The sequence below is a fragment of the Cinclus cinclus genome, chromosome 32 (assembly GCF_963662255.1).
Source record: "Cinclus cinclus chromosome 32, bCinCin1.1, whole genome shotgun sequence".
NCBI lineage: Eukaryota > Metazoa > Chordata > Aves > Passeriformes > Cinclidae > Cinclus > Cinclus cinclus.
Window position 1 is genome coordinate 767430 of NC_085077.1, and position 13701 is coordinate 781130.

The 13701-nt window shown below is 60.8% G+C and overlaps 3 protein-coding genes across 4 annotated transcripts; 1 reads left to right on the plus strand and 2 right to left on the minus strand.

Moving 5' to 3' along the window:
* Positions 1 to 19: 19 nt before the first annotated feature.
* Positions 20 to 8250, minus strand: CC2D1A (coiled-coil and C2 domain containing 1A). Of its 2 annotated transcripts, XM_062511769.1 has the most exons (27): positions 8130 to 8250; positions 7788 to 7862; positions 7449 to 7596; positions 7259 to 7359; positions 6902 to 7174; positions 6188 to 6487; positions 6045 to 6099; positions 5880 to 5954; positions 5666 to 5796; positions 5311 to 5383; positions 5092 to 5228; positions 4916 to 5006; positions 4633 to 4805; positions 4433 to 4555; positions 3970 to 4028; positions 3729 to 3845; positions 3452 to 3525; positions 3268 to 3326; positions 3087 to 3138; positions 2897 to 2996; positions 2341 to 2431; positions 1909 to 2174; positions 1602 to 1665; positions 1366 to 1492; positions 1202 to 1278; positions 656 to 703; positions 20 to 573 (listed from the first exon to the last, which is right to left on the minus strand). In XM_062511769.1, the coding sequence occupies exons 2-27, from the start codon at positions 7836 to 7838 to the stop codon at positions 553 to 555; spliced, it is 2886 nt and encodes a 961-aa protein (XP_062367753.1). In that variant the 5' UTR covers positions 7839 to 7862; positions 8130 to 8250; the 3' UTR covers positions 20 to 552. The 2 variants fall into 2 exon arrangements, with proteins under 2 accessions (XP_062367753.1, XP_062367754.1); XM_062511770.1 differs by lacking the exon at positions 7788 to 7862 and having other exon boundaries at positions 8130 to 8225.
* Positions 8251 to 8644: 394 nt separating this feature from the next.
* On the plus strand, positions 8645 to 10404 carry LOC134055395 (uncharacterized). The gene is made up of 5 exons (XM_062511730.1): positions 8645 to 8672; positions 8783 to 8918; positions 8960 to 9062; positions 9147 to 10136; positions 10282 to 10404. Exons 1-5 carry the CDS (start codon positions 8645 to 8647, stop codon positions 10402 to 10404), a joined length of 1380 nt encoding a protein of 459 aa, XP_062367714.1.
* Positions 10405 to 12148: 1744 nt separating this feature from the next.
* Positions 12149 to 13701, minus strand: NANOS3 (nanos C2HC-type zinc finger 3). Its single transcript, XM_062511731.1, has one exon. It carries the CDS (start codon positions 13007 to 13009, stop codon positions 12149 to 12151), a length of 861 nt encoding a protein of 286 aa, XP_062367715.1. The 5' UTR covers positions 13010 to 13701.

Here is a 13701-nt window from a genome sequence, read left to right on the forward strand (position 1 = left end):
GGGAAGAGACCGGGAGTCACCAAAATCCGCGTTTTCCTTCTTAAAAACTTTATAATTTGTGAGAGCGTCCGGAACAGCCCCTCGCCTACAGGCACTTGGGGGGGGAATCCGCTTTGGTGGGGGGGACGCGGGGGGAAGGGAAAAAGTGCTTGGGGGAACACGCAGACCCAGGTGGGGAGGAGTCAGTGTCACCCTGTCATTGGGGAGAGGGGCAGTGTCCCCCTGTCATGGGGGGGGGGGGGGGGGGAGGGGCAGTGTCACCCTGTCACTTGGGGAGGGGGGCAGTGTCCCCCTGTCACTGGAGGGGGGCAGTGTCACCCTGTCACGGGGGGGGGGGGAGGGGGATAGTGTCACCCTGTCATTGGGGGGGACAGTGTCACCCTGTCATTGGGGGGATATAGCAGCTCTGTTCCCTGTGATTGTCACAGTGGGCATGGGGGGGGGGGGGGGGAGTTTCCCAGAGCCCCCCCAAATCAGGGGGAAGCGTCCTCTGAGCCTCCCCAGAGTCCCACGTGGTCCTAACCCCGGGACGGGGAGCAAGGCAGGGGGGACTCATCCACGGAGCTTTTGGAGCTGGAAGAGAAGAGGGCAGTCAGGGAGTGGTGAAGGGGGGAGAGAGGGGGACCCCCGAATTCCACCTTCCCTGGGTTCTCACCTCGCTCTCCACCAGGTTCCGCTTGTACAGAGCCTCCTTGGCTGCCTCCTGGGGAGGGGAAATCAGTGGGACCCCAAAACAGCACCCACAGGGGAGGCACCAGGATTGGGGGAACAGCAGGAATTAGGGGAACATCAGGGCTGGGGGGCGGGCACCAGGAGTTTGGGGGTCATATCAAGAATTTGGGGGTAACCAGGGTGGAGACGAAACAGGAGTTTGGGGACAGGAACACAAGTCGTGAAGGCACCAAGAATTGGGGGGCAACACCAGAGCTGGGAGTCTCCAAGGTTTGGGGAAGCCCAGGATTTCGAGGGGGGAACCAGGATTTGGGAGGGCGGAGGAGGCTTTGGGGGAATATCAGGTTTGGGGTACAGCAGGACTTGGGGGGTGCAGCAGGAATTGAGAGGGCACCAGGAATTAGGAGGTCCCAAGATTTGGGGGTAGTCCAGGATTTCTGGGGTGGGACACCAGGATTTGGGAGCGTTGAGGAAGGTCTGGGGGTGTCCCCTCCCAACCCGGCTCAGAGTTCCTGGCTTCGGGTCTCACCCGCTCTCCCTGGGTGCCGAGGCGCCGCGCCGCTTCCGTGTAGAGCCGCAGGTGCCGCTCCAGGTGCTCCGCATACTCTGCAAGTGGGAAAAACCGGGATACACCGGGAAAAAACAAGATAAAGGAGGATTTTGGGGCTCATGGCAGCCCATGGTCCCTCTCACCCATGCGGAAGTGGGGGTCCCCCCCCTGCAGCCGTGTCCGCAGCCCTTGGATGCGCTGCAGCAGATCCTGGTGCTGCTGCCGCAGCTCGGGCGGCACCGAGCGCCCGCCACGGCCCAACGGCACCATCTGGGGGGAGGGGGAAGGCGACAAACGGGGATCAGGGGCATCCCCGGGGGCTCCCCGGGGGCTCCCCGGGCTTCCCCGCTCCCGAGAAGCACCCCCACTGCTCCCTCACCTTCCGCTCCAGGCGCTCCCGGTCAAACAGCAGCAGGCTGAGGCTCGGGAAGGTGGGGACGGATCTGGGAAGAGGGATCGGGGAGGGGGGTGGACATGACAAAAACGGGGGGGGGGGGGGGAGACCCCTGAAAAACCCAGAGTGGCTCCGGGACATTGGAGGAGAGGAATGGGGGGCTCTGGGGTATCCCAGAGCTTCCCACCCCAATTCCCAGCAACATTCCCACCCCAATTCTCCTCCCCCCGTAACGACACTCTCCCCGTGGAACCCCGGTGTTACCCATTCCCCGTCCTCTCTCACCCCTCACCTGTTGTTCCCGTCCTTCGGGGCAGCCACGGTCGGTTTGGGAACGGCGACCTGAGCAGGAGGAGCTCTGGGTTGGCCCAGGCTGATTTTTCCTCCCTTCCCCGGGCGATCCCGCGTGGTCCCGGCACTCACCGTGGCCTCGGCTCTGGGCTCCAGCACCAGCCAGCGCTCGGAGCGCGGCTCCAGCTGCCGCTGCGCCCCCAGGGGCTCCCGGATCCGCACCCACACCTCCAGCCGCCCGCCCGTCCGGCGGCGCCCGTCCAGCAACTGCGGACACCGGAACGGCAGCAACGGTGGAGAGGGAGAATGATGGAGAACGGTGGGAATTCTGGGGTTGGGAATATCCTGGGGGAAGCGCTGGGAGCGAGGGAAGAGGCACAGCTGCGAGCACCGGGAATGCCAGGGAAGCTGGAAGGGTCCACCCCCACCTCACCTCCAGCTGCTCCCGGAGTTCACAGGCTCCTTCCAGCCCCTCGAGCCGCAGCTGCGCCGAGCCCAGAGCCCGCTCCGGCCGGAACAGCCCCCTGTGGATCAGGCCGAGGGGTCGGGATCGCCCGGATCCAGCCGCGATCCCAACAGCAGGGGGGGGTAAAGACTCCCTGCCCCCTGAACGTCCGGCAGAAATCGGGAATTGCTGCACTCCAGAGTCACCTTCCAGGCCCTCTGGCACCGCTTTACCCGGATACATTTTCCGGCTCGTGTTCCACGTTTTCTATAAGCTCTTCTCTGTATTTTCTATTTCCTGTGCTATTTTATGTATTTTCTGTTACTTTCCATATGGTCTGTATTTCCCATAGCATTTTTCACAATTCCTGCGCCGTTTTCCCCGTTTTCTGTAATTTCCATGTTTCCTATGCCGCTTTCCCTACTCTCTGCATCTTCCACATTTTCCATGTCATTCCCCCAGTTATTTCCTACACTTCCTAAGAGGTTTTCTGTGAGGCTTCCCATGTTATTCCCTCCTCCCTCTCCCCAAATTCACCCCGTACCCTTTCTGGGTCACCTCGAACTTGATCCCACGGGAACTCAGGAGCCTCCGCAGCCCCCGGTGCCCTCGGAGCAGCCGCAGCCGGAACCGTGCCCGGAATTCTGGGGAGGGGGAGGAGAGTCGGTGACAACCCCCGGGGACATCCCAGCACCGGCGCCGCCCCCCACACCCCACAGATCCCCAGGATTTACCAGGACAATCCGTGTTTTTGACGACGTTGGTCTTGTCTCGCTGCGCCTCCTCCTGCGGGAGGAGTCAGGGACAATATGGGGGGGGGGGGTCCCAGGGGACCCCTAACGGGCACTGGGGACACAGTGGAGGGGACACGGGGGGTGTTGGTCACCGGGGGGGGGTCACTGGGCCGCCGCTCACCGCACTGGGGTGGGGGAACTCGAAGCGCACAAAGGTGTCCAGGTCACCGGGGGCCACACCTGGTGGGACACGGGGTGGGGGGGTAGCGGGGAGGGACACAGGACACTGGGTGTGCACCTGTCCCGGGCCGTGTTCCCAGCTCCTCGTTCCTGACTGGCCATTCCCAGTTCCCCCAGTCTCTCACCTGCGGGCACTGGGAGGCCAATCCCTCTCTCTATTCCCAGCTCCAGGTCACTGCTGCTCAGATCTGAGAACATCCTGCAGGGGAAGGGGTGGAACCTGTCAGACCTCCCCCAGATTAAACATCCCCCCCATCCAAGTGTGCCACCCCCCTCCAGATGTGCCCCCAGGTGTGCTCCCAACCTTGCCCCCCCACCCCTGATATACCCCACACCTTTCCCTCTCCAGGTGTTCCCAACTCCCAGGTGCCCCCCAGGTGAGCCCCCCCCCCCCCGCCTCACTTGATGACACTGAAGGTTCTCTGCTCGTAGCGGGGCTTTGGGGGGGGCGCCCCCCGATTGTGCTCCCTGCGAAGGGTCTCCATGTGCCGCCGGCATTCCTCGGCCAGCGCCTCGCACCTGGGGGGGACACACCTGGACAGGTGACCCCACACCCCAGCATTGGGATTTCCCATCCCCTGGATCAGCCTCCTCTTCTTCAAAGGAGGAGGAAGACCCTCCCTCCCCCCAGCCCAGCCCTCACCTGGTGGTCTCTGAGATGTTCCCCAGCTGGGCGAATTGTCGGGAATAGGTGAGACACATCTGGGGGAGCAACAGGAACAGGAGGAAGAAGAGGAGGAGGAAGAATGAGGGAGAAGGCAGAAAAAAAGGGAAGATGAGAAAAAAAAGAAAAATGAGAAAAAAGGAAAGAAAGAAAAGAGGAAAAAGAGAAAAATGAAAAGGAGAAAAGGAGAAAGGAAGAGGAATAAGGAGACACGGAAGAGGGACAAGAGGAGGAAAAGGAGGAAGAGAAGGAAGTTATCCACATTCAGAGAAGGAAGTTTTCCACATTCAACTAATATCCTGGAGCCCCGCTTTTTGGAGTGCTCTCCCAGTCCCCTCAGTTTTTGAGGATACTCTCCTGGTTTTTGGGATACTAACCCGCTTTTTGGGGTTGCCTCCCCTTTTTTTGGTGGTCTCCCACTTTTTTGGGGTTTCACCCTCACCTGGTGCTGCCTCCGCAGGGCCCCCGCCAGCTGCAGGAAGGTCTTGGCAGCCTCAGGGGGCACGGGAACCCCCCGGCCAGGCCCCAGCTCAAATTCAGCCCCATCCAGGGGCACCTCCGGGACCTGTGACAGGAAACCAAAGAGTGAGATGCCTGAGGGGACAGGGATCCTGGGCCAGACAGACGGACGGCCCCCCTCACCTGGGCAAGGTCCACGGGGAGGCCCCCGCGGGCGGCCCCGATGAGCCCCTCGATGCCTTTGGCCCGGCGCAGCAGCAGCTTGGCCCCCTCCAGGTCATTGCGGTGCTTGGCGCGGAGCGCGGCCTGCGCCAGCTGCCTCCGCCGCAGCTCCAGGAACTCCAGCTGCTGCTGGGCTGGGAGGGGGGCACGGGGGGCACGGGGGGCACGGGGGGGGTGGGGGGGAGGGAGAGAGTCAGCCTGCTGCCCTCAACCCGTCCTTCCCGCCCCCCAACCCCTCCTGTACCTTTTCCAGCAGGTTTGGGAGCCACTTGGGAATTCCGGGGGGGCGGCGGTGGCTGTTTGGGAGGGGGCGCAGGGGGAGCACTGGGCTGCACCTGGAGCCACGGGATGATGGTGTTGGGAATCATTACTGGGAATGCTCAGCCCGGGGAACAAATTCCCTGGACCCCCAAATCCCACCTTGGCTACTTTGGTGTCCCCCTCTTCCTCCTCCTCTTCCTCCTCCTGCTCTGGCCCCGTCAGCCTCAAGGCCGCCTCCAGCATCCCAGAAATGCTTGGCTCAGATGGGATGTCTGTGCCCTGGATAGGGGGGAAGCCTGGAAAAAGGGGTAATCCCGGTGGGAATGGCAGCTCCCCAGCCCCACGGTGTCCCTCACAGGTTAGGAACCTGGAACATACCTGGGGGAACCGGCAGCTCCGAGAGATCCACGGCTTTGCCAGCGCTGTGAGCACGGATGGCAGCCTGGTATTGCTGGGGGGGCACAGGGGCATCAGGGGGCACCAAAGAGGGACTGGGAGCACTGGGATCATCATGGTGGCACCAGGATGACTATTCTGGGACTGGAAGCACGCACACCAGGACTGGGTTCCCCCCAGGGCAGGAGTGGGATCCCTGTACCTGGACTGGGATCAGTGTTCTGGGATTGAGATCATTACTCTGAGACTGGGACCACAGTTTTGAGGGATCACTGTTTTGGGATAGGGATCGCTGTTCTGGGATTGAGGTCACCGTTCTGGGATGCAGCTCTCCCACCTTGACAATCCTCTCGTGCATCCGTGCCTTCCTTGCTTCCCCGCTGTCCTTGGCCTGGGCTGCAGCCGTCCGGTACCGCTCCATGCGCTGCTCCAGAGCCTCCCGCACGTCCCGTGGCGCCCGGGGTGCCCCTGGGGCAGGAAAAACGGGAAAATCCCGAGAAGTCCCCCTTTTCCTCCCTGTTCCCCATCCCCAGGGAGTGACCAGAGCTGACCTGTGGTGGGAGGGGCTGGGCTGGTGTCTGGTGGATCCCTCCTTGGCGAATCCTTTGGCTCTTCTGGCTGTGGATCTGCAGGAAGGGAGCATTCAGATCCCACCAGGATCTGCAGGACCCCTAAAACCGGGGTACAAACTCTTTCTGTTGGGATCGGGGTCTCACCAGGGGCTGGCGGAACACAGCCTTGCCCCAGCGCCTCCAGCTGTGCCTCCAGCCTCTGGAAAATCAAAACAAAATGGAAATTCTGGCACGGCAGGGCCCAGAAACAGAGGGATTTGGGGGGATTCTGAGAATCCTGGGCATACCTTGGCTGCCCTGAAGTGCTCGAGGGCCACGGTCGTGTCCCCGCGGCGTTTGGCCGCCAGTGCTTCCTTCTGCAGCTCCTGGAGCCGAACCCGGAGCGCTGGCACTGAGCCAGGATCCGGGCAGGGATCCGGGGCTGGGGGGGCCTGTGGAGGGGCGGGGGGCTGCACTGGGGGCTCAGGGCTCACAGGGGGTGGTGGCCCAGGGGCTCCCCCCGCCTTCCCCAGAGCCACTGGAGGAGGAATCTCGGCCTCGTCAATCGACTTCCCGCTCCGGACGGACTCCAGCATCTGCTCCAGGGTCTGGGGGCAAAGGGGAATAGGGGAAACAGTGAAAATCTGGAAGAATGGGGGGAAAGGGGGGTGAAGAATAGGGTAAAACAGCGTTCTGCAATCAGAAAATGGGATAAGACAGGACTCAGAACTGAATGAAAGAAAACAGATTGAACGGAAAGAAATAAGTGAATGGAATGAAATGGAATTTCATTGGATTGAAACTGGGAAAAGTGAGAAAAAACTGGGCTCAGAACTAGAAACAACAGGATAAAACTGCTCAGACTCAGACAAAATTGGATCAAACGGGGCTCAGAATTGAGACAAGCTGCTCAATACTAGGAAAACCAGCGTGAACCCAATGTTATTCCAAGGGTTTTAGGGGCAGAGGGATTGGGTCTGGCCAGAGTGGCCAAAGCTCCAATTTCAGGGGTTTGGACTGACCTTGAGGCCACGCTGGAGCCGCCGGAGCCGGGCACCGTTCCCGTTGTCCCTCGCACAGTTCCCGAGGGCAGCCCGGTAGAGCTCCGCCCGCTCCAACAGCTCCGGCAGCAGCGCCCCAGCGCCTGCAGGCTCCTGCGGGAACACCAGGAACACCGGATCACTGGGACCCCGGCAGGGATCGACCCTGGGATCACCCAGGCCGGGCTGTACCTGTGGGGTCTCCGCAGCGGCTGCGCTCCCGGACCCCTCTTCCAGCACCTCCTGCAGTTCTGCCTGCTCAGGCATCCTGGGAATCAGCCCTTGCCTGGGGCAGGGATCCCCTTTTCCAGGCTCAGGATCTCCCCAGGCCCCCCTCACCAGCAACTCCTCCTCGTTCTCCAGATCTTCCTCCCCTTCCTCCTCCTCCTCCGCGGGGTCCCGGAGACAGAGCTGAGCCAGGGCCTCAACTGCTGCCAGAGCTGGGGGAGAACAGAGGGGTCACAAACGCCTGTTTGGGGGGGAGCTGATCCCCGTTCGGGGGGATCCAGGCAGCGGGGGAGGGATTTACCTTGCTGGGGGGGCGGGGAGGGCTCCCCACCCGCCGGGGCCTCCCGGCCCCCCAGCAGCAGCAGCAGCTCAGCCTCCAGTGCCACATCGCCGTCACCACCGCCATCCCCCGGGCTCCCCCTCACACCAGGATCCACCAGCAGCCCCATCTGAGAGGGGGAAACAGTATTGAGGGGGGAGCGAGGGGATCCTGGGATCCGGAAGAGGGAATCACCCCCGGATCCAGAGCAGGGGATCCCAGAACAGGGTGGGGCAGAGGGGGGATTTCCAGGAGCCCATGGAGGGGAAGATGGGACCCCACCCTGGGATCCAGAGCACGGGTCCCGGGGGTCACACGCACCTGCCTGGCCATGGCGGCCCCCCGGCCCGGGACCCTTCTCGCTCGGCTCATGACTCCGTGTCCCGCCGGGCCGAGCTGGGGGAGAACACGGGGGGACCCCGGCCCTGAGCTGAGACCCGATCCCGCCCGGCCTCCCGCGACCCCTCCGAGTCTCTTTTAATGCCCCAACCCGCCTCAGAGCCCCCCAGAAGATCTCGGTGTCCTCCCGCTCCTCACAAGGCCCCACTGCCCCATCCACGGTCGCGCCCCACAAGGCCAAATCGCCTCTCCTCCCCGCTCCCAGAGCACCCCACAAGGCGCCGTCACGCCCCAACTCTCCTCTGGCGCTCCGCCGCCCCTCACCTCCCAGTCCGGGCGAGGTCGGTGACTCCGGTTGATCCTGGCGATCCCGGTTATCTCGTTTTATCCTCACTCACTTCCTGCTCGGCCGCCTGCTGTCAACACCCCGCGCTTTACAGCAAGGACGTCGCAAAAGCCGCTGTCGCAAAAGCTTCTGCGGTTGCGTCTCACTTCGCGGCGCGGGAGAACTACAACTCCCGGCGTGCCCCGCAGGCAAGGAAAAGGCGGGAAAATGTGAGGGGAGCGGTGGGGAGAACGCCCCGAGGTGGAAAATGGGGTGTAAATCGGCGGAGATGCCACGATTTTTCACCTCAGGCCCGGAGGGCTTGGGGGGTTGCTGTTGCTGTTATGACTTTGGGGGAGCTGGGAGATAATGTTTGGGTTGACTGAGGGAGAGGGCTTGGGGGGAAAATGTCTGCTGGGGCCTGAGGGGAAATAGGGTGGTAGGAGAGGGGTGGGAATAATGGGGAGCTGGGGTAATTTGGGGCTGCTCCTTGTTCCTCCCAGGTAGTGCCAGGATGGGGAAGCGCAGGACCCACCCCCCAGGTAACAGGGAAATGCCCAAATGTCCCAGTTTGGGGTCCACAATGACCCTTCCCCAGCCAACTGGGATCTCCTCAGGTGCAAACCGAGACTCCCTTTTCCCAACACAACAGGCGACAGGAAATTCCACGCTCCCAAAGCCAAGCGGATCCTTCGGGAAGTACCTGGAGCTGCTGGCTCAGCCATGCCCATTCCTTCTCAGAGCAGTGATCCCAATGAAGATCCTGCCAGGATGGACCCCCAGGCTAGGTAATGGGAGGGAACTGGAGGGGGGTGACTTGGCCACCTAGATCCAATCTCGTGGAATTTGTTGGGTCCAACAGCAAGAACAGTGGTGGCAGGGCAGATCCAGAGAGGATCCTTGTGGGAGAAGATGGAGCCAGATCCCCACAGGTATGGAAAACCCCCAGCATGGTGTTCACACACAGCTGAGGGAAAACCTCCCTAAACTGGGGAGTTTTAAACATGTTTTTTCAGGAAGGGAGAGACAAGGGAATTGGAGGCAACAGAGCACTGGGATCACCGAAAGAGGGCATTTCCAAAGGGATGAAAGAGAATCATCTGGAATTGCCCCAGCTGGAAATTTTGGAAGTGGATGGAACAGGAAAGGATGAGCTGGAGTCACCAAAACCAGGAATTTTGGATGGGGCAGGAGAGAATTGTCCAGAATCACCAAACCTGGCAATTTCAGAGGTGGACTGGGCAGGACAGGAGCCCCCAGAGTCAGTGAAACATGTAATTTTGGATGGAATGGAACAGAATCATCTGGAATCATCTCAGCTGGGAATCTTGGAGGGGTGTGGAGCAGGAAAGGAGCAGCTGGAGTCTGCCCAGCTGAGAATTCCAGAGGCTGATGGGGCAGGAGAAGATCAGTTGGAGTCAGTGAAACTGGGAATTTTGGATGGAATGGGAGAGGATCACCTGGAATCATCAAAACCAGGAATTTCTGAGGTGGTTGGGGCAGCAGAGGAGCAGCTGGAAACACCAACACATGGAATTTCGGATGGGGCAGAAGAGGAGCATCCAGAGTCAGTGAAACCAGGAGTTTCAGAGTCAGATGGGGAAAGAGAGGAGCAGCCAGAGGCACTGAAACAGGGAATTTGGGATGGGGAAGAAGAGAATCAGCTGGAATCGCCAAAACAGGGGGATTCTGGAGCACACAGATCCAGCCCTGAGGACACGGTGACAGACACAGCCCCTGCAGAGAGTTCAGAGATGCTGAATGCAGCGGGAGAGGGGGAAGAAGGTGCCCTGGAGGAGGAATGTGGCACTGGGATTGCCCCAAGCATGGACACAGGGTTCCCAGATCATCCCAGACATCCCCAGAGCGGTGGAGGGCATGCAGAGAGCAGGAATTCCCAGAGCTGGAATTCCAGTACGGCGACACCAGGACTAGATCCGGCAGCCACCAGTACCGAGCTGCAGGACCATCGGGAAGGGACCAGCCCAGAGCTCCCAATGGAGAAGGTACAACTGGGATGACCCCTCCCCACCCAAACAGACCCAGGGACCCCTCCCTACCCAAAATGGGATACAGGAACTCCTCCCCACCCAAACTGGGACCCTCCCCATACCACTGGGCACTGGCTCCAGCTCCTTTCCTTCCCTGCAGCCATTCCCGGATGCCACCGGGCAGCAGCCATGGACCACTGTAGGCCAGATCCACACTGGATCCACAGGGAACAGCCCAGCACAGCCATGGGAGAGGTGGGTGAATCCAGGAATAAAATCCTGATTCTGACTAAAATCCCTGACTTGAGGAGTGGGAAGGTCCTGATTCTCCTTCTCCCAGCAGTGCCAGAGCCACGGAGCCGGCAGATGCGAGTGATATCATCCACGGGCTGATCCGGGAACTCTCGGACCTCAAGTAAGTCCTAAATCCACATGGATTTCCCTGGGATCAGGGGTCCAGTACCCCTTGGGTGATGCCTGTATCCCCCCACAGCCGCCTGGCCATGGGTGCCCGCCGAGGACTAGAGCTGCTCCGGAGGCCAAAGCCACGGCGTGGCCGGAGGCCAGTGCCCAGTGGAAGCCACTGGAAAGAAGGGTAGGGACATCAGGAATAACCATTTATTGATGGGAACAATGGGAATAAACCACCCTTCATCTGGAGAATGGTTCCAGCACTGATTACAGGGCTCTTCCTGCCATCACGGGTGAACAAATCCCACCAAACCCACCCAAAACTCTTAACAGCTCCAGTGCTGAGATAAAAGCTCCAACACTTGGAGCACCGAACCCCTTCCAGTCCCTTTCTGGCTTGGGATTAACCAAAACTCAGAACATCCAGTAACAGCTCCAGCACCTGGAGCACCAACCCCTTCCCGGCCTGGGATTAACCAAAACTCAACTCAGAACATCCAGTAATAGCTCCAGCAGCTGGAGCACTGACCCCTTCCCGTCCTGGGATTAACCAAAACTCAACTCAGAACATCCAGTAACAGCTCCAGCAGCTGGAGCACTGACCCCTTCCCGTCCTGGGATTAACCAAAACTCAACTCAGAACATCCAGTAATAGCTCCAGCAGCTGGAGCACTGACCCCTTCCCGCCCTGGGATTAACCAAAACTCAACTCAGAACATCCAGTAATAGCTCCAGCAGCTGGAGCACTGACCCCTTCCCGCCCTGGGATTAACCAAAACTCAACTCAGAACATCCAGTAATAGCTCCAGCAGCTGGAGCACTGACCCCTTCCTGGCCTGGGATTAACCAAAACTCAGAACTCAAAAAAACCTAACACAAAACGCAGAACTGGCCCCAGTGGCAGGGCCCAAATCTGGCCAGAGCGACTCTTCCAGGGTCCCACGGTGTCAGGAGTTGGCACAAAGTAACACAAACTGGGGACACCGGTCCCAGTGGGAAGCGCCGAGCCGTGGTCTCATCCTCTGAGGAAATCCCTGGAAGAGAAGCCGGGAGAGATGGGAGCACCAGGAAGCACTAGCACATACCCCATGATTAGTGCCAAATCCCTGATGGGATTCCTTGCAGGAATCCCATCCTGGAGAAATCCAGACTCCGAGCAGGTCTCATCCCTCATATCATCTGTTTCCCAGTGCCTCCTCCTCCCTTTAGCTCTGGCTTCTTGGTGAGAGTCCCTCATGTGAATCCTGTTCCTGGCTAAATCCAGGCTTGGATCCAAAAACCCTCAGCACCTGTGTACGGACACAGAGTCGTCCATCCTTTGGCTACTTCCCAGTGTTACCTGCCACCTGTTTCCTGGTGCCACCCCCCGCTTTGGTAGCTCTGATTCCCTGACGAGATTCCTCATGGGAATCCGGCTAAACCCAGGGTTGGATGCAGCACCTGCATGGGGATGTGGCATCCTCCATCCCTCAGCTTCTCCCTGGTGTGCCCCCTTCCCTTCATCAGCGCCAAATCCATCGTGAGATTCCTCACGGGAATCTCAGCCCTGGATGAAACCAGGCTTAGATGTTCCACATCCGCTGAGACATCACCGCACCCAGCCAGTACCTGCAGGATTACACAGGATCCTCCATCCTTGGGCCGTATCCCGGTGCTGCCCCGCTCCTCTGGGAGCTCCTGGCGCGCGCCGGGCGGGAGTAGACGGAGGTGTAGCCGCGGTGTGTGCGGGGGCAGAAGCGGCGTGTGTGGGCCTGGTCCTGCGTAGCCCCGCACTGAGGGCAGACGTAGCTGCGCAGCACCGGGCACTGCAGGCGGCCCCGGGCGTCCCGCAGGCTGTGGCTCTCGTACACGCTCGGTGCTTCCCCGTTGTGCTGGCAGAAGGAGCACGGAGCCAGCCTGGCACGTGGAGCCGGCCCCGCACGTGGAGCCGGCCCCGCACGTGGAGCCGGCCCGGAATACGAAGACGAGGATCCCAGTGACGCCGAAGGGTCTTCAGGGCGCGCGGGGTCGCGGAGGAGCGCGGTCACCGTGGCTGCCAGGCCCAGGTAGTCCCGCCACATGTCGAACTGGCCCGTGGGCTCCGTGCATGGCAGCGGGATGGGGACCCCGGTGCTCCCGGCGTGGCGCGGGGTGGGATACAATGGGGTTCTCGTGCCTCCAGAGTGAGGCTGGGGAGCACAGCCTCGCGGCGCTTCTGGCGTGGCGTGCGGACGGGTGCCACCTCTCGTGCCACCCGCGCTCCCTGCACAGCTCATGGCTGGATGTGGCTTCCTGCTCTGAACGTTTCTGGTTTTCCCGGTGCTCCTGGTGGTGTGGGGCTGGACACCACAGGGTTCTCTTCCGGTGTTTCCAACCCTGTCCTGGTGCTGTCGGAGGTCGCGCTGCCGGTGTGTCGGGCCTGGGGTAGCTGCACGTGGTCGTGGTGCAGTCGTAGTGGCAGGAGGGGCAGGAGCTCTTTGAAGGGATATCTGCGCCATCCCCTCCCGACAAGAAGGCGCCGGAATGTAGGTAAATCACGGCCATTTGGGGCTTGGGGTTAATCACCGCAGTTTGAGTAAATCACTGTGCCTAAAAAACTCCCCGCCCCCGGGGCATCCCAGCAATCGCGGAGTACCAGCATTTTAGGGGAAGATCAGTGATTTTGAGTGCTTCAGAAACTCCGCGCCTGAGGGACTCTGGCACCGAGCAGGGACTCGCTGGCTGCTCCTGCCGGGGGAAATCCGTGGGTTTGGGAAATTCTTGCCTAGTGAAGATCACCAGGATCCTCGAGATGCTTCGGGGTGCCACAGGACACAGTCGAAGTTCGGAGGGTTTGCCCCAAACCCACCAACAGCCTCTACAGCTCTGGGATTCACTGGCAAGATCCGGGATCTGACACTGTCCGCCATCCCTTGGTGGAACAGGGGATTCAACCCCGTCCTCCATCCACCAGGACCCAGGATCCAGCCTCATCCCCCACCTGCCTGCTGGACCCGGGATGTGTCCTCCATCCCCCTCTGGAATCTGGGATGCCTTCTCATCCCCTGTTCTCCGGCAGGATCTGGTATGTGTCCCTGCTCTCCTTCCTGTGGGAATCCCACCCCATCCCTCATCACGCAGAGGAACCAGGGATCCAGACCTGTTCTCCATCTCCTGCCGGGATGCGACCCTGTTCCTGGCATTCCCTGTC